General features: G+C 36.5%; 1 protein-coding gene across 2 annotated transcripts in view; it reads left to right on the top strand.

The window, feature by feature from the left end:
* The window catches only part of ATP13A4 (ATPase 13A4), a 140,198-nt gene that overhangs the window by 68,299 nt on the left and 51,450 nt on the right, over window positions 1–20,449 (top strand). For both annotated transcript variants that reach the window (XM_047733203.1, XM_047733209.1), the window contains exons 8-9: window positions 3,297–3,366; window positions 19,720–19,854. In XM_047733203.1, coding sequence (XP_047589159.1) covers window positions 3,297–3,366; window positions 19,720–19,854 — 205 coding nt within the window. The remainder of the gene's footprint in view (window positions 1–3,296; window positions 3,367–19,719; window positions 19,855–20,449) is intronic.

The raw sequence follows: 20,449 nt of genomic DNA, 5'->3' as shown, positions 1-20,449 counted from the left end.
CACATCCCAATTCCTAACCTTCCAAGTTATGTTTTCCCCTCTTTAGTTTACTCAGGCTGATCAGCCAGAAGATACAAATTCTATGAATTGTGAATAAGTGAAAAAATATATGCAGAGAACACTGTTAGATCCTGAAGGTGGTGGGAGAGGGTAGAAGGTGGAAGAGTCTATTTAATAATGACTCTTTTGCCCATTTTGTTTGGATGGTACTTATTCGTTAAAGCCTGAGTCCAACACTTGGCTTTCTTATGCCCACATCAAGGGGTCTAAGAGCTTTTGGGAAAAAGTCATGTAGAAGAGATTGGATCACAGTCTCCCATTCTCAAAAATAAGGTTTCAAACCAAACTCTCCTCACTTTTTATGAGATGCCCAATTACTCTTATTTCATTCCTCTAATTCAGCAGATAATCTCCCCTCTTGTTCCACAAAGAAGATAGAAACTATAAGATAGGAATTTGCTCAACTCCCTACCCACCAACTCCCAAATGACCCTGTCTCTGCCTCCCTTCTGCCCTACCCTCTTGTTACAGAGGAGAAAGGGCACTCTGCCTGAGCTTGCAATAGCATCCTTTTCCATCTGCTCAGGGTACTTACGTGGTCACTGAATGACCTCCTCAATCACTCCCCCAACGGCCTTTCTATCAGCATTAAACATGCTCAAGGGAAGTAACAATCCCCTCTCTTGATAAATCTTCTACATTTAGCTACTACTCAGCCTCTCTTCTTCCTTTTGTAGGAAAACTTCTTTATGCATGCTCTCATGACTTACTGATCTCCCTCTCACTTTTCGCTATACTGACCTGATTTTCACTTTTGCGACTCCATTAAAAAAACTCTTGTTAAGGTCACCACTATAATCCTAAGCCCATAGGTAGTTTTAATTTTTTTTTAATTCCTTTTTTAAACTAGTTATTTTTTTCTTAGTAGAAGGAGTAATACATGGACATAATTTTTAAAAGACTCAAATAGGACAATACAGTGTAAATAAAAAATAAATATCCCTCCGACCTTGGTTCTCCCAGTATCTAGATCCCCTTTCTGAAGGCATCCACTGGGTCCAAATGTTCTATAATGTTTAGCAGTATTAAACACATGTACACTCATTTGCTTCACACAAATGGAAATACACTATGCACACTGTTCTGCACTTGCATTTTTCACCCAATATATCTTAAATATCATTCCAAATCTGCACAAATGTGTTTTCTCTAGATGTACCATAATTTTTAAACCAGTTATGTTGTTGGATATTTAGATCGTTTCTAGTTTTTTGCTATTAAAATAATGACAATTTTTGCACATATACCTGTCCCCACCTCCACGTATATGTGTGTTTATAAATATATATAAATTATGAATATGCATAATTTATATTACATGCATAATATTATCACATGCATAAATAATATGATAATTAATATACATATTATATAACAGGTATATTGTCTACTTATATATGACTTGTATGGAGATATAAAATTTCTATACTTGAAATAATAATTATAAATTAGATATATTATTTTAATAGATGTGGTCAAAATGCCTCTTAAACAAGGAATACTAATTTATACTCCTCCCAATAGTAGATGAGTGTTGTTTTCCTTATCTTTGCCAATATAAGTGAAAATAGAATCCCATAACTTTAACAGCATGTTTTCCATTATGATTGGAGCACTTGCTCCTGTCCTAAGCTGTTTGTATTTTTTCACTGTGAACTGTATTCATGTCCTCCATTAATTTTTATTGGATTGTTAGTCTTTTGTTTGCTGATTTTATAGTCCCCCTCCCACAGTGGACATTTCTTTTTTTTTTGCATTGCAGCTTTCGCTAACCCTCTCCCTTGCATTGGACAGTTAACTGCTCCATTGCTTCTTTCTGAAATGCTCTTTCCCTTAGGCTTCAGAGACACACACTCTCATCCTCTCTAGTAGTTCTTTCTCAATCTCTTTTTATAGTTCCTCCTCTTTACCTGGCTTTTCCTTGGGGAGGAGTGTCTCAACATCAAAACAATATGCAAACGATAGCATCATTATATTAGCATCAGGTAGCATCATTATAGCATTTCCTACCCAGTTTTATTATTGCTTCTACTAACACTATGTCTTTTTGGCCTTTTCCCGTGACTATATTAAGAGATTCTTCATTATTCTTATAACTGTATACCAATGAATTCTAAAGGGACTTTTAAATTTATAAATATTTCAAATCCAAATATTTCTTTTGAGTTAGACATTCGTAGATTCAACAATCTATTTGATTCAAAGCCACTTTTTTCAGGAAGATTTTTACTGCTTCCATTGGTTATATATGCTCCAAAAGCACATTTTCCCCCCTTATTTCTGATTGTAATGATACCTTTATGTTTGTGATTATTTGATTAAAAATATTTTTCCCAGTGGGTTGTAAATTCCTTGCTGGTAAGAATCATATCCTTTTTTTCTTTTTTAATCATTGCATCTCCATCTCTTAGCATAGTCCCTGGCACGTAAAGGTTGTTTAATAAAAGTTGAGTGAATGCAAAAATGAATAAAAGAATAAGTTAACAATAGAACACTCTATCTTTCACCTTATATTATTCTACTAATCGTTCTTAGGACATATTAGTCAGATCTGTAAATGGTTTGATGTCAGAGATTTAGGGGGTGTCTTAAATAGCAAAATCAGAATAAAAAAATGAATACACTAAATGATTAGGAGTTTTAACTCCTAGAAGCAGGTAGTTCTTTTACACAACAGTTTCTTAATGTGAAATCTAATATCATTTTATTATATCTTTCTTTTCTATCTTGTTATGGATTCACTCTCCGTGTCCTGTGTATTTCATATATTAATACAACATAAACTATAGGAAATAGCAGGCACCACCAAACTCCTTATAAAGTTATAGATTAGGAACTCTGATGTGGGATAACTCAAGCCTGAAATAATGCTTAGTTCTTGAAGCTATTTAGGTATAAACACATATCTTGAATGATTAAAGTTCTTGATGTTCTCAACTGAAGGAACTAAAGACAAATTTATGGTTATCAAAAACAACTTTGAGTGAACCAAGCAGGCTGGGAAATTCCTTTCTACCAAAGAACACATACTTCTTAATGTTGGTAAGCAGGACAGCAAGCTGGATGACTTTTCTGTTGACTGATAGGCTACTTAGTCCTTTGTTTTTAGCCAGCATATTCAGTCAGGAACAAGACAGTGTTCTATCTTTAAAGAGACTAATGCTTTACTGAATTAATACTTTGGATGTATCTTCAAATACGTAAGCCTTTTCCTATTTTCCGTTCCTCTCTTTCAGCAATCTGTAAAACTTCACCGCCTAGTGGAGTCACATAATAGTATTACAGTCTCTGTATGTGGGAGAAAAGGTAAGTCTCATTCATTTAGATCTATGTGTGTTCGTATGAATCAAAACAGGATTTAAATTTTTATCTCTGTTTCTACTACTCTCATCTTCATATGCATTTTTTTTTCTGTACATTTACCTAATGGAATAAAGTACTTGAGGCATTTTTGCCTTAAAAAAAAAAAACAAAAACTTTACTGGGGCCTCTGGGTGGCTCAGTGGGTTAAAGCTTCTGCCTTCAGCTCAGGTCATGGTCTCAGGGTCCTGGGATCGAGTCTCGCATCTCCTCCTCTCTCTCTGCCTGCCTGTCTGTCTACTTGTGATCTCTGTCTGTCAAGTAAATAAAAAAATCAAAATAAAATAAAATAAAATAAACATTAAAAAAATCTCTATTGAGATAAAATTGACCTATAATTAACTGAACATATTTAAAATGTACAATTTGATAGATTTTAACTTATGTACATCTGTGTAACTATTCATGAAACTATCACCACAATAATGATAATGACTGTACATTACTCCCAAAGGTTGCCTTGTACCTGTTTGTAATCCCTCTTCTCAACCTCTCTCTCTCCCCATCCCCATCCTTAGGCAATGATTTTGCATGTTTAGAACTGTACATAAATGGTATTATCCAGTAGGCATTTTTATGTCTTTTATAACATATTTTGGGATAATTTTACAGGGATCAAATTCATAATTATTTTAAAATGTGTCCTTTTGTTAAATATGTCAATAGTTTATTCCTTTTTTATTCCTGAGGCTAACTCCTGTGTATGGATAGATTGGTTTGAATTTCCATTCACCTACTGATGGGAAATTTGAATTGTTCCTAGTATTGGACTATTACAAATGATGTCTCAATGAAAATTTGGGTTCAAGTCTTTGCATGAACATACACTTTCATTTTGTATGGGAAAATACATAATTGTGGAATCGCTGGGTCATATGGGCAGGTAAATGTTTAACTTTTTAAAGAAACTGCCCAACTGTTTCCCTAAGTGTTTGTACCGTTTTGCATTCTTACTGGCAGTGTATGAGAATTGTAGGGCCTCCACATTCTTGTCTATACTTGGTATGGTCATTTTTAAAAATTTTAGCCATTTTAACAGATGTGTAGTGGTATCTCATTGTAGTTTTAATTTGCATTTCCCTAGTGACTAATGGCACTGACCATCTTTTCAATGCTTATTTTCTACTTATATATCTTCTTGGTGAAGTATCTGTTCAAATCTTTTGCTTATTATGTTGTTTTCTCTAATTAGCTTTTGAGAAGAAGTTCTTTCTATATTCTGAATCCAAAGCCTTTATCAGAAATATGATTTGTAAAGATCTTCTCTTACTCTATGACTTATCGTTTCCATTTTCTTTACAGTGTCTCCCAAAGGGTGGATATTTCTACTGTTAAAGTCCAGTTTATCAAATTTTCCTTTTGTGGACCTTGCTTTTTGCATTATATCTAAGACACCTTTGACTAACCCAAGGTTATTAAGCTTTTCTGTGGTGTCCTAATGTAAATAAGTGCTTCATATGTAAGTTTTTAATGAATATCTATTCAATAAATTGAGGTGAGGTAATTTTTGAGATTCAAAAATACATTTTTATAACAATACATAGGAAAATATGAGTTACTTTCTTTCTAGAATGAGTTCATCAAATCCTTCTCAATATTAACGGCTACAAGCTGGAGCCCTGCTTGGAAATTCTACACATTTGGGAAATTTGTTAAAGGTTAGAGTAGATTGAACAGATTTAACACTATTTAACAACTTTGTTGCATAGGAGGGTAGGCAGTACAAAGAAGGAAATTTTCCTAAAGGATTGAAGAGTCTGAACAATGCATTTTATCAAGAAATGATCGACATTTTTCAAAATGGGATAGTAATTATGAGTATGGGCTGGTGGATATAATTCTGGTTTTTCTTTATCCAACCCTATGAACATATCTATCTGGTTCCCAGGAGAGGGGGCCATAATTAACAACTGCAACAGATATTTTCCTATAACACAAAGTAGCAAACAAAAATCTATAAAATTTGTAGCCCAAGCAGAAGTGACTTGGGTTCCAGGATCAAAATGTTACATAAAATATAGAGTGATGCCCCCTCTCACACTTTATCTCAGACCTCCACAAAATGGGGTTCTTTACAAAAGGGAAATGTCCTGCATATGAGAGAGAGAGAGAGAGAGAGAAATACACACTCAGATCAAATCAAGTGTTGCCAGTTTAACAGTTGGTAGCAAAACCCAGGCTGTTTGCTTAGGTTTATTTACTTATATCCGCTAAAATTTTGTGGTTGCTCCTGGAAATTTGGATACTTAGCAGTAACCAAGTTAGCTTTGGTGAATAGAAGAACATGTTTTTGAACTCATGAATAATCAGCAACACTGCCACCTATTCCTTTCTTGAGACTATTGGTGAAGTCCTTGGTGGTTAGCTGATAGCCATGAGTGCACTGTTTTGTTTTCTCCAGGTATAAAAGGCCTTCTCCAGACTAGACATCATTAATGAGTCTTCTAATGGACAAATATACTTGCAATCTTTCAGAACAATTCTTTGCTCCCTACTATAAATTAGCATAGATCTGGTCTTCTAGTTATCTTTCCCTTCAGGCACGATAGGAAACTTAATGTAATAGGTGGAGTTCTGCCCACTGTGAAGGAGAATGACGATGGTCTTCTCCACAGTCATTCTGGGACTCTTTTAAGCCAGGATCTAATACCATGAAGTGTTTAGGATTCTTTTCTGTCTATTAGTGGCCATAAAAAACTTCATCTGAGGTCTTAGATGTACACTGAGGAAGAGACAACAGAATGACAGAATTGGGAAGAAGACATGTTGGGCAGTGAGAAAACTATTTTTGAAATTCACTTGGACTTCCAACTTCTGCTTAGATCTTATTTTGTATATAACTCTTCTACTTGATAGTTGAATGCTGTTGGGAACTCATAATTTATATGGTCAGTCTTATCAAATAATGTTAAACTCATGATAGATGGGCAGTCTCCCTTAGAGATTAATAGTGACAAACGCAAAACAAAAACTACATTGTTTTTTAAGATATTCAGTTTTAGCTTTCACATTTAGATCTATATTGCATTTCAAGTTTTTTTTTAAATTGAAGTTCATTCTTTGCAAATAGACATTCAAATATTTCAATACCATTTGTTGAAAGGACTGTCCTTTCTCCACTGGGTTGTCTTTGCATCTTGGTCAAATATTGCTCATACACAGGTGGATCTGTTTCTGGACTCCCTGTTCTGTTCTACTCATCTATCTGCTTGTCTTTATACCAATGCCATCAAATGGCTTTATAATTAGTTATGCATAAATGATGACTCTTGGAACACTGAAAAAATAAAATAAAGTTTAAAAAAAAATAAAGGAGGGGTGAATGAAGAAAAAAAATAGTCTTTAAATAGGATAATGTTAGTCCTTGAGCTTTGTTCTTCTTTTCAGTGTTGCTTTGCTGATATTGGAACCTTTGAGTTAGAATCAAACTGTCAATTTCTAACAAGAAAAAAACATGATGAAATTTTGATTAGGATTGTGTTGAACCTATAGGTTAATTTGTGAAAAATGGATATGTTAATAAATTTGGGTCTTCTGTCTTATGGATATGGTATATTTTCAATCTTTTTCTATATATTTTATATTTTCTATATTTTTCAATCTTTGTTAATTTGGTCTTTGATTTCTCTCAGCAATGTTTTGCAGTGTTCGGTGTATGGGTCTTACACATTCTAAGATGCATTCCTAAATATTTCATGATTTTGATGCTATCGTGAGTGGTAGTTCAAAAGGTATATGTTCAGTTGTTCATTTGCTAGTAGCTTCTTCAAATGCATGTGATGATTAGTCTCTATAGACTGTCATGTCTATATTCTGAAGTCAGGGAGACCGCTGGATTTTGTCTGGGTTCCCCCTTCCTGCACAGTGGCCTGGGAACTCTCTAAAGACAGTAAAATGAGCAATTGTAGGACATCTTCACTTGTTTCCTGTCTTTTGTTGTTTATGTTAGGTATTTAAAACCATTGTTTCATATATTTTGTATATGAATATCGATACATATATGAATCAATACATGTATGAATATATGTATATCGCATTTGTTTTGGATGGGAAGATAGATCTGCTCCTTTTTGTAGCTGAAGTAAAACTTCCCCCTTTAAAAAACACCCTGATCATTTTCTTGTTTAACGTTTTGTGATGAAATGTTTTGCATACATACAATGAGAAGAATATGATAATGAAATCCCATGTAGCGATCACTTAGACTCAACAATTATAACACATTGAATCTTTTTCATCCCTCTCTCTGGATTATTTTTGAACTATCCCAGATATCATATAATTTAATGTGAAAAAAAATGCAGTATGTATGTAAAATATAAAGATTCCTTTTTAATTCTTTTACCTAAAAAAAAACTAAAATAATTCCATAATTAAAAAAAATCAATTACGTAGAAGGGTTGAAATTTTCCCAATTGAATCACAAGTGTGTGTTTATACATGTGTATATTTTCCAATAATATTCAAATAAAGCCCACATCTTGCTATTAGTTGATAAGTCTCTAGTTTCTTTGAACTCTACACATTCCTTCCTTTATATCTTGCATTTTTTCTCACAAATTTTTTATTGGGGAAAGCAAATAGTTCATCCTAGGGGTTCTACAGTTTAGATTATATTGGTTACATATTCATAAAATTATTTAACATGATTTTCTGTGGTTTACACTTCCTGTAAATTGGTTGTTAGAGGCTTGAGTTTTTGACAAGAATATTTCATAGTTGATATTGCATACTTCCAATGAGAGATACATACTTATTATCTTCTTTTTGTGATGTTAGCAGAGATAAATGTTTATGACTTAGATTAACTATTTCATTAAGAGTTTGAAATTTCTACTTCTATCATATGATTTTCACATACTAAGTGGAATATTTATGTAAAGAAAAACACTCTCCTCAACTATTTCATTACCCTGAGATTCAGTTTGTTTAAGAAAGACAAAATTAATATTTGATTATTTCCTTTTATGTACCAGCTTTCAGAATAATGGGTTGATCCTCTAGCATTACTTAAAGGATTTTTTAGTGTCATTATGCGTTCATATGGGTCGACACATTTCCATCCATGGCAATTTTTATTCTTACTGTGCTCAAATTTTCTCATCTTTGGCTTTTGAGTGCCTCCTCTGGTTGGCTTCTGAATTCTTCTGCTATGACCCCAGTAGCCTTTAAAAGTTTTGTTGCTTTCTGATATGATATGATATTCCAAACTTACCTTGGACAATCCCTGCTCCAAACCTGGACACATCCTTTTTTCCAAAGAGCTCTTATATATTATAGACCTCAACCAGAGTGCTCAGTGTTCATTTCTATGGTGTTAGTCACTATTGCTTGGCCTTTTCAGAAGACAGATCTAGTCTTCTGACATTTCTTTTTAGAGAAGGAGAGAGAAAGAGTAGGGGGAGTGGCAGAGGGAGAGAAAATCTTAAGCAAGCTCCATGCCCAGCCCAGAGCCTGACACGGGGTTCAATCTTGCAACCTTGAGATCATGACCTGAGTCGTAATCAAGAGTTGGATGCTTAACCGATAGTCACGCAGGACCCCCATCTTCTGACATTTGTAATTCAAGTTTAGAATTGCGGGCTTTTTACTTAACTTTGTTGATTTTACTTTAGTCTCTCCTTTATCTCAGAAGTTGCAATTCTCAATGACAGCAACAAATTCCTCATTTGCTCTATACCTCATACACAGTAATCTCAGAGTTGAAAGCCAAAATACCCGGAAGGAATATAATTCCTAAAAACAATTTGAGATTTTGTTGGAGTTTTTCTTTTCCTCTGTTGTGATATACCATATGAAATGTACAAATTATATGTTTAAAAAAAACTTATGTTTCAAAGTTACTTGAAATGTTCTTCTCTGTATGGTTATATCAGCAACTCAATAGGTTTATCTCATTCATCTTGCTTTAGATTTTTAGTGTTAACTTTTCAAATATATTTTTGTATTAGTTTATGTGGGTATTATACACAAATATATATTATATAAAATATATAATCATAGATTTAATAAAATTATATTTTAAATATATAAATTATATAAAATATCAAAATAAAATATCAAATAATATAGGTATCATATCAAATAATATATCAAATAATAAAATAATAAAATCAGGGGCACCTGGGTGGCTCAGTGGGTTAAGCCTCTGCCTTCGGCTCTGGTCATGATCTCAGGGTCCTGGGATCAAGCCCCGAATCTGGCTCTCAGCTCAGCGGGGAGCCTGCTTCCCCCTCTCTCTCTTCATGCCTCTCTGCCTACTTGTGATCTCTCTCTCTGTCAAATAAATAAATAAAATCTTTTAAAAAAATAGATATTATATCAAATATCTACATGGTTCAAAAGTTAAACCTGTAAGTCAAAACATTCAAGAAGTCTGGCTCCTATCCCTCTTTTCTCTACCTTGTGCACTTACTATCTCTGTAAGAATAATTTTTTTTGTTTTTGATTTATTCTTACATTGAAAAGATACAAAGAAATTATATATAATATCCATTTCTATATAGTATATATACAAAATAGTGTATATGTTTACACTGCTGCTTGGATAACAGGGATATACCATACAGGATTAGCTCACATTTGCTGGGGTGTTTGCTTTACCTGCTTTTTAAGAATATTGAAACATAGTTGACGTTCAATGTTAAATTAGTTTCAGGTGTATTTACATACTTAAATATGTTTCCTGGAGATTCTTTCATAGCAGAATATATAACTTTTGGGGAGGAGTCAAGATGGCGGAGAAGTAGCAGGCTGAGACTACTTCGGGTAGTGGGAGATCAACTAAATAGCTTATCTAAAGATTGCAAACACCTACAAATCCAACGGGAGATTGAAGAGAAGAAGAACAGCAATTCCAGAAACAGAAAATCAACCACTTTCTGCAAGGTAGGACTGGCGGAGAAGTGAATCCAAAGCGACGGGAAGATAGACCGCGGGGGTAGGGGCCGGCTCCCGGCGAGCGGCGGAGCAATGGAGCAAAATCAGGACTTTTATAAAAGTCTGTTCCGCTGAGGGACATCGCTCCAGAGGCTTAACTGGAAGCCCAGGCGGGGTCAGCGCGGCCTCAGGTCCCGCAGGGTCACAGAAGGATCGGGGGTGTCTGAGTGTCGCAGAGCTTACCGGTATTAGAACGGGGAAGCCGGCTGCAGAGACAGAGCCGAGGAGTGACTCTCAGCTCGGGGTTGCCTTGAACTGGTCGCAGGCTCGGTCAGCTCGGAGCATGGCCGGAGGCCAGGGTGGCGGGAGTCATTGGGCGATGTTCTCTGAGGGCGCACTGAGGAGTGGGGCCCCGGGCTCTCGGCTCCTCTGGGCCGGAGACCGGGAGGCCGCCATCTTCATTCCCGTCCTCCAGAACTCTACGGAAAGCGCTCAGGGAACAAAAGCTCCCGAAAGCGAACCCGAGCGGATTACTCAGCGCGGCCCCGGGTAAGGGCGGTGCAACTCCGCCTGGGGCAAAGACGCTTGAGAATCACTACAACAGGCCCCTCCCCCAGAAGATCAACGGGAAACCCAGCCAGGACCAAGTTCACCTACCAAGGAGAGCAGCGGAATTCCAGAGGAGAAGAAAGCAAAGCACGGAACTCATGGCTTTCTCCCCATGATTTTTTAGCCTTGCAGTTAATTTAATTTTTTTTTCTTTTTAATTTTTTTCTTTTTCTCTTCTTCTGCTGAATTTTTTTTAACTTTTACCGTTTTCTTTTTTTAACGTTTTTTAAATAGTTTATCTAATATATATATTTTTTTCCTCTTTTTATATTTTTTCTTTATCGGCTTTCTTTTTTTTAATAGTTTCTTTTTTTTTTTCTTTCTTTCTGAACCCCTTTTTATCCCCTTTCTCCCCCCTCACAATTCGGGATCTCTTCTGATTTGGCTAAAGCATATTTTCCTGGGGTTGTTGCCACCCTTTTAGTATTTTACTTGCTCCTTCATAAACTCTTATCTGGACAAAATGACAAGGCAGAAAAATTCACAACAAAAAAAAGAACAAGAGGCAGTACCAAAGGCTAGGGACCTAATCAATACAGACATTGGTAATATGTCAGATATAGAGTTCAGAATGATGATTCTCAAGGTTCTAGCTGGGCTTGAAAAAGGCATGGAAGATATTAAAGCAACCCTCTCAGGAGATATAAAAGCCCTTTCTGGAGAAATAAAAGAACTAAAATCTAACCAAGTTGAAATCAAAAAAGCTATTAATGAGGTGCAATCAAAAATGGAGGCTCTCACTGCTAGGATAAATGAGGCAGAAGAAAGAATTAGCGATATAGAAGACCAAATGACAGAGAATAAAGAAGCTGAGCAAAAGAGGGACAAACAGCTACTGGACCACGAGGGGAGAATTCGAGAGATAAGTGACACCATAAGACGAAACAACATTAGAATAATTGGGATTCCAGAAGAAGAGGAAACAGAGAGGGGAGCAGAAGGTATATTGGAGAGAATTATTGGAGAGAATTTCCCCAATATGGCAAAGGGAACAAGCATCAAAATCCAGGAGGTTCAGAGAACCCCCCTCAAAATCAATAAGAATAGGTCCACACCCCGTCACCTAATAGTAAAATTGACAAGTCTTAGTGACAAAGAAAAGATTCTGAAAGCAGCCCGGGAAAAGAAGTCTGTAACGTACAATGGTAAAAATATTAGATTGGCAGCAGACTTATCTACAGAGACCTGGCAGGCCAGAAAGAGCTGGCATGATATATTCAGAGTACTAAATGAGAAAAACATGCAGCCAAGAATACTATATCCAGCTAGGCTATCATTGAAAATAGAAGGAGAGATTAAAAGCTTCCAGGACAAACAAAAACTGAAAGAATTTGCAAATACCAAACCAGCTCTACAGGAAATATTGAAAGGGGTCCTCTAAGCAAAGAGAGACCCTAAAAGTAGTAGATCAGAAAGAAACAGAGACAATATACAGTAACAGTCACCTTACAGGCAATTCAATGGCACTAAATTCATATCTCTCAATACTTACCCTGAATGTTAATGGGCTAAATGCCCCAATCAAAAGACACAGGGTATCAGAATGGATAAAACAACAAAACCCATCTATATGTTGCCTACAAGAAACTCATCTTAAACCCGAAGACACCTCCAGGTTTAAAGTGAGGGGGTGGAAAAGAATTTACCATGCTAATGGACATCAGAAGAAAGCAGGAGTGGCAATCCTTATATCAGATCAATTAGATTTTAAGCCAAAGACTATACTAAAAGATGAGGAAGGACACTATATCATACTCAAAGGAACTGTCCAACAAGAAGATCTAACAATTTTAAATATCTATGCCCCTAACGTGGGAGCAGCCAACTATATAAACCAATTAATAACAAAATCAAAGAAACACATCGACAAGAACACAATAATAGTAGGGGATTTTAACACTCCCCTCACTGAAATGGACAGATCATCCAAGCAAAAGATCAACAAGGAAATAAAGGCCTTAAATGACACACTGGACCAGATGGACATCACAGATATATTCAGAACATTTCATCCCAAAGCAACAGAATACACATTCTTCACTAGTGCACATGGAACATTCTCCAGAATAGATCACATTCTTGGTCCTAAATGAAGTCTCAACCGGTATCAAAAGATTGGGATCATTCCCTGCATATTTTCAGACCACAATGCTCTAAAGCTAGAACTCAATAACAAGAGGAAATTTGGAAAGAACCCAAATACATGGAGACTAAACAGCATCCTTCTAAAGAATGAATGGGTCAACCAGGAAATTAAAGAAGAATTGAAAAAATTTATGGAAACAAATGATAATGAAAACACAACGGTTCAGAATCTTTGGGACACAACAAAGGCAGTCCTGAGAGGAAAATATATAGCGGTACAAGCCTTTCTCAAGAAACAAGAAAGATCTCAGGTACACAACCTAACCCTACACCTAAAGGAGCTGGAGAAAGAACAAGAAAGAAACCCTAAACCCAGCAGGAGAAGAGAAATCATAAAGATTAGAGCAGAAATCAATGAAATAGAAACCAAAAAAACAATAGAACAAATCAACGAAACGAGGAGCTGGTTCTTTGAAAGAATTAATAAGATTGATAAACCCCTGGCCAGACTTATCAAAAAGAAAAGAGAAAGGACCCAAATAAATAAAATCATGAATGAAAGAGGAGAGATCACAACGAACACCAAAGAAATACAGACAATTATAAGAACATACTATGAGCAACTCTACGCCAACAAATTTGACAATCTGGAAGAAATGGATGCATTCCTAGAGACATATAAACTACCACAACTGAACCAGGAAGAAATAGAAAGCCTGAACAGACCCATAACCAGTAAGGAGATTGAAACAGTCATCAAAAATCTCCAAACAAACAAAAGCCCAGGGCCAGACGGCTTCCCGGGGGAATTCTACCAAACATTTAAAGAAGAACTAATTCCTATTCTCCTGAAACTGTTCCAAAAAATAGCAATAGAAGGAAAACTTCCAAACTCATTTTATGAGGCCAGCATCACCTTGATCCCAAAACCAGACAAGGATCCCAACAAAAAAGAGAACTACAGACCAATATCCTTGATGAACACAGATGCAAAAATTCTCGCCAAAATACTAGCCAATAGGATTCAACAGTACATTAAAAGGATTATTCACCACGACCAAGTGGGATTTATTCCAGGGCTGCAAGGCTGGTTCAACATCCGCAAATCAATCAATGTGATACAACACATTAATAAAAGAAAGAACAAGAACCATATGATACTCTCCATAGATGCTGAAAAAGCATTTGACAAAGTACAGCATCCCTTCCTGATCAAAACTCTTCAAAGTGTAGGGATAGACGGCACATACCTCAATATTATCAAAGCCATCTATGAAAAACCCACCGCAAATATCATTCTCAATGGAGAAAAACTGAAAGCTTTTCCGCTAAGGTCAGGAACACGGCAGGGATGTCCGTTATCACCACTGCTATTCAACATAGTACTAGAAGTCCTAGCCTCAGCAATCAGACAACAAAAGGAAATTAAAGGCATCCAAATCGGCAAAGAAGAAGTCAAACTATCACTCTTCGCAGATGATATGATACTCTATGTGGAAAACCCAAAAGACTCCACTCCAAAACTGCTAGAACTTGTACAGGAATTCAGTAAAGTGTCAGGATATAAAATCAATGCACAGAAATCAGTTGCATTTCTCTACACCAACAACAAGACAGAAGAAAGAGAAATTAAGGAGTCCATCCCATTTACAATTGCACCCAAAACTATAAGATACCTAGGAATAAACCTAACCAAAGAGACTAAGAATCTATACTCAGAAAACTATAAAGTACTCATGAAAGAAATTGAGGAAGACACAAAGAAATGGAAAAATGTTCCATGCTCCTGGATTGGAAGAATAAATATTGTGCAAATGTCTATGCTACCTAAAGCAATCTACACATTTAATGCAATTCCTATCAAAGTACCATCCATTTTTTTCAAAGAAATGGAACAAATAATCCTAAAATTTATATGGAACCAGAAAAGACCTCGAATAGCCAAAGGAATATTGAAAAAGAAAGCCAAAGTTGGTGGCATCACAATTCCGGACTTCAAGCTCTATTACAAAGCTGTCATCATCAAGACAGCATGGTACGGGCACAAAAACAGACACATAGATCAATGGAACAGAATAGAGAGCCCAGAAATGGACCCTCAACTCTATGGTCAACTCATCTTCGACAAAGCAGGAAAGAATGTCCAATGGAACAAAGACAGCCTCTTCAATAAATGGTGTTGGGAAAATTGGACAGCCACATGCAGAAAAATGAAATTGGATCATTTCCTTACACCACACACGAAAATAGACTCAAAATGGATGAAGGATCTCAATGTGAGAAAGGAATCCATCAAAATCCTGGAGGAGAACACAGGCAGCAACCTCTTCGACCTCAGCCGCAGCAACATCTTCCTAGGAACATCACCAAAGGCAAGGGAAGCAAGGGCAAAAATGAACTTTTGGGATTTCATCAAGATCAAAAGCTTTTGCACAGCAAAGGAAACAGTGAACAAAACCAAAAGACTACTGACAGAATGGGAGAAGATATTTGCAAATGACATATCAGATAAAGGGCTAGTGTCCAAAATCTATAAAGAACTTAGCAAACTCAACACCCAAAGAACAAATAATCCAATCAAGAAATGGGCAGAGGACATGAACAGACATTTCTGCAAAGAAGACATCCAGATGGCCAACAGACACATGAAAAAGTGCTCCATATCACTCGGCATCAGGGAAATACAAATCAAAACCACCATGAGATATCACCTCACACCAGTCAGAATGGCTAAAATTAACAAGTCAGGAAATGACAGATGCTGGCGAGGATGCGGAGAAAGGGGAACCCTCCTACACTGTTGGTGGGAATGCAAGCTGGTGCAACCACTCTGGAAAACAGCATGGAGGTTCCTCAAAATGTTGAAAATAGAACTACCCTATGACCCTGCAATTGCACTGCTGGGTATTTACCCTAAAGATACAAACATAGTGATCCGAAGGGGCACGTGCACCCGAATGTTTATAGCAGCAATGTCTACAATAGCCAAACTATGGAAAGAACCTAGATGTCCATCAACAGACGAATGGATAAAGAAGATGTGGTATATATACACAATGGAATACTATCCAGCCATCAAAAGAAATGAAATCTTGCCATTTGCGACGACGTGGATGGAACTAGAGGGTATCATGCTTAGCGAAATAAGTCAATCGGAGAAAGACAACTATCATATGATCTCCCTGATATGAGGGAGAGGAGATGCAACATGGGGGGTTGAGGGGGTAGGAGAAGAGTAATTGAAACAAGATGGGATTGGGAGGGAGACAAACCATAAGTGACTCTTAATCTCACAAAACAAACTGAGGGTTGATGGGGGGAGGGGGTTGGGAGAGGGGGTGGGGTTATGGATATTGGGGAGGGTATGTGCTATGGTGAGTGTTGTGAAGTGTGTAAACCTGGCGATTCGCAGACCTGTACCCCTGGGGATAAAAATATATGTTTATAAAGCTGTAAAAAAAAAAAAGAAAGAAAGGATGAATACCCAAGTTTTGTAGCAACATGGACGGGACTGGAAGAGATTATGCTGAGTGAAATAAGTCAAGCAGAGAGAGTCAATTATCATATGGTTTCACTTATTTGTGGAGCATAACAAATAGCATGGAGGACAAGGGGAGATGGAGAGGAGAAGGGAGTTGAGGGAAATTGGAAGGGGAGGTGAACCATGAGAGACTATGGACTCTGAAAAACGATCTGAGAATTTTGAAGGGGTGGGGGGTGGGAGGTTGGGGGCACCAGGTGGTGGGTATTGTAGAGGGCACAGATTGCATGGAGCACTGGGTGTGGTGCAAAAATAATGAATACTGTTATGCTGAAAAAATAAAAAAATTAAAAAAAAAAAGAATATATAACTTTTTTTTTTTTTTTGCTCATTATTTCAGCTTTCTAGTACTCTTGTGTATGGGTGAACCATTGTTTATTCAATCAGTTCTCTATTGAAGGATTTTATTTTATTTTATTTTTTACTTTTTTACTATAAAGATAGTGATGTAATCAAAAGGCTTGTGCATATATTTGTCTTTTCTTATTTCCACCAGTCTATCTTTGGCATAAATTTTGAGAACTGAAATTGCTGAGTTAAAGAATAAATGCATGTATGTTCTTTTGCTAGATAGATCTAGCCAAATTTCTTTTCATGGAGATTGTACCAGCTTGCGTTTGTGCCAGAAATGTGTGTTTCCTCATAGACTTGTTGACAGAATATGCTGGCAAACTTTTACCTTTTTCTAATTAGCTAGGTGGGCAATGTTAGATGTATTTATTTTTTTCTTTTTTTAGGAAATAACTTAAAACTTACAGAAAAGTTACAAGAATAGTTCAAGTAACTTTTTCCCTGAGCCATTTGAGAGTAAGTCGCCAACATATGGCTCTATGACTCCTACATATTGTAGTGTATATTTCTCAAAGACAAGGACATTCTTCTACATATATGACAGTGTAACCATTAATATCAGGAAGTTAATATTGACATGTTAATAGCAACTGATGCTCACACCCCATCCAAGTTTTTCCAGTGGTCTTAATAATGTTCTTTATAGGAGAGGATTTGGAATTATACAGAAATATTGTTTTAATCTTTTAAATTTAATTTAAATTTAAAAGATTAAATTTTTAATCTTACTTAAATTTTAAATTTAAATTTAATCTTCAATCTTTCCTTGACTTCATGATCTTGACTCCTCTGACTCTGGTTATTTTGTGAAATGTCTCTCAATTTGGATTTGTCTGATGTTTCCTCATAGTTAAATTCAGGTTATGCACTTTGGGCTGGACTCTCATAGAGATGATCCCATATCCTCATCATTTCCTCTCAGGTGGTACATAATTTAAATTTATCCCATTACTAATGATGTTAATTTGGATCACTTTATTAAATAGTATCTTCCAGGTTTCTCCATTGTAAATTTACTCTTTTGTCCTTTGTAATTAATAGTTGTTTTGTTGAGAGATACTTGAGACTACATAAACAAGCTATCCTCATTAAATTTACCCACTAGTTGTATCCATTGCCATTTCTTAGCTGAATTATTACTTTGATAGTTGCCAAATCATGATTTTCTAATTACATCTTTTCTCCCCATTTATTTATCCATTTACTTATGTCATATGGACTCATGAATTCCTATTTTATTTTATGGTTTATAGTTCATTTATCATTATTTACTTGATGTTCAAATCATTACAGATTTGGGCAATGAGAGCCTGTTAAGTTGGCTTTGATGTTTTTTCTATCTGCCTCCATCTTTCTTTGAGCACTTTTTAACTTAATGGTGTAATAAAATGTTCCAGCTTATATGATTTTTTTTTTTGGACAGCTTTGTAATCAGCCATTTCCTTAAGGGACGCTGATTTTTTTGGGGGGTGGGGAGGAATAGAATTTAGAAACCAAAATTTGGACACTAGATATGCACATCATTATTGTAATTTCATTACTCCTAGTCCCTCTCAGAGAACAGAATTAGTGAATATATGTATAAAAAAGACAAGCAAACATTTTATATATATGTATTATACATATTCATTTATATCTATTTTATTTTTTATCTATTATCTATTGAAAACCATCAGTTTACATTGTTGTCTCCAATTCTAATCCAATACCACAGTGTTCAGTCTAGTTTTATTTCCATCTATATTTGTAACTTCCTTTCTTCATAAGAAACCTGGCTCTCATTAGCCTCATTATATCTACTCATTCTATCAATCCCTGCTGGGTGTAACCCATCATCTCTCATTACTGATGCTCTCCCCCACTTCCACGTAGACACCTTTTTCACTGCTTGGACTCCAACAGCTCACACCAGGCCACTGTCACCATTGGGGCCCTTCTCTCCCTCCTTGGGCTCTGACAACATGCCCCACACCAGGTAAACACCTGTCCATCCTGGTTAGTCTCCAACACCTGCAGCAGGCTGCCAACCACATCCCCAACCTTCTGCAAGGATGTCTGCTTGTTTAACGTCTATAGCTTTGGGGCTGAGTAAGGAAAGAAAGAACTACAAGAAAGCAGACAGGAAGGAAGGCAGGCAGGCAGGCAGGCAGGCAGGACGGTACTTTCAATTTTTAAGTTATGGATAAGAAGGAGATCTCTTCAAATGTTAAACATGCCACTTGCATTGTGTGCGCGCATACACACATATAAAATGCAAACATCTCTAGCAATTTTGCTATAGTCATTTGCTATACATCTCTTTCTTTTCTTCAGGAGTTCTTTATATATCAGCAATGTTAATCTTTTGTAATATAATGTAATATAAGTTTCAAACATAGTTTCTGAATTTGTCTTTAGTATTTTTTTTTAAAGATTTTATTTGTTTATTTGACAGAGAGAGATCACAAGTAGACAGAGAGGCAGGCAGAGAGAGAGAGAGAGGGAAGCAGGCTCCCTGCTGAGCAGAGAGCCCGATTCGGGACTCGATCCCAGGACCCTGAGATCATGACCTGAGCTGAAGGCAGCAGCTTAACCCACTGAGCCACCCAGGCGCCCCATGTCTTTAGTATTTTTCTCTGCTTATTTATTTATTGTTTTACTACACAAAGGTTTTTATTTTATGTAATTTATTGCTTTTTTCCTTATTGTTTCCAGATTTTGAATCAATGTTGAGGAACAGCTTCCTTTTTAAAAATGTCCTGGTTGTTTTTTTCATTGATGTCCAATTAAGGGAGTTGTTAGATTATGTTTTTGTGAGAAAAAAAAAATCTGACTCTGCCATCTCACACTTTCAGCTGGAGTCCAAGAGCTGGAATCACGCTTCCTGGTACCTGGAGATCTATTAGTTTTGACGGGGAACAAAGTGCAAATGCCATGCGATGCCATCCTGATTGACGGCAGCTGTGTGGTAGATGAAGGCATGCTGACAGGTATGGTTCTGTCTCACAACTTACAGCCTCTGCAAGCTCTCCCAGCTTCCTCCTCTATCTGAACAATAGTGGCAGAGGATGGGGCTGCTGTGGGACCTTCCCACAGTGAAGTCTTACTTAACTGTCCTGCTCTGGATGGTTCTGAGGGTTCAAATTGAAGCTGCTTTCTATGTGCTAAGTTTGATACAGTTGTAACTTTCTGAGTGCTTAGCATTTTCTTCTTGAACAAAGAGTATTGCAACCCTGTCATTTTATTTTAAAAGGCTGTAGAGATCATTAGACATTTCAGAATCAACTGTGACTTTTATGTTTAGTGTTTTCATATAAAATATATCTTCAAATAAACTTGGAGGATATGAGAGCTGTTGATGACATTCTGAAACCCAGATGGTCAAGTCCAAGCTCTTTTTGGCTTGGCTTGAACATGTCAAGAAGTTCATGACACAGGATTTGGCACATCTGCTGCTGTGAAAATACACACTAAGAATTTTGGACTAACTGTATTTCATTTTTAAACAACATGCTAGAGCTGGGAGGGACCTGAGAGGTCACTACATCTCATGGATATGGAAGCTGAGGTCCAGAAAGGCGAAGT

This window comes from Lutra lutra, chromosome 1 (assembly GCF_902655055.1).
Source record: "Lutra lutra chromosome 1, mLutLut1.2, whole genome shotgun sequence".
Taxonomy (NCBI): Eukaryota; Metazoa; Chordata; class Mammalia; order Carnivora; family Mustelidae; genus Lutra; species Lutra lutra.
This window is presented reverse-complemented; position numbering and strand designations above follow the sequence as displayed.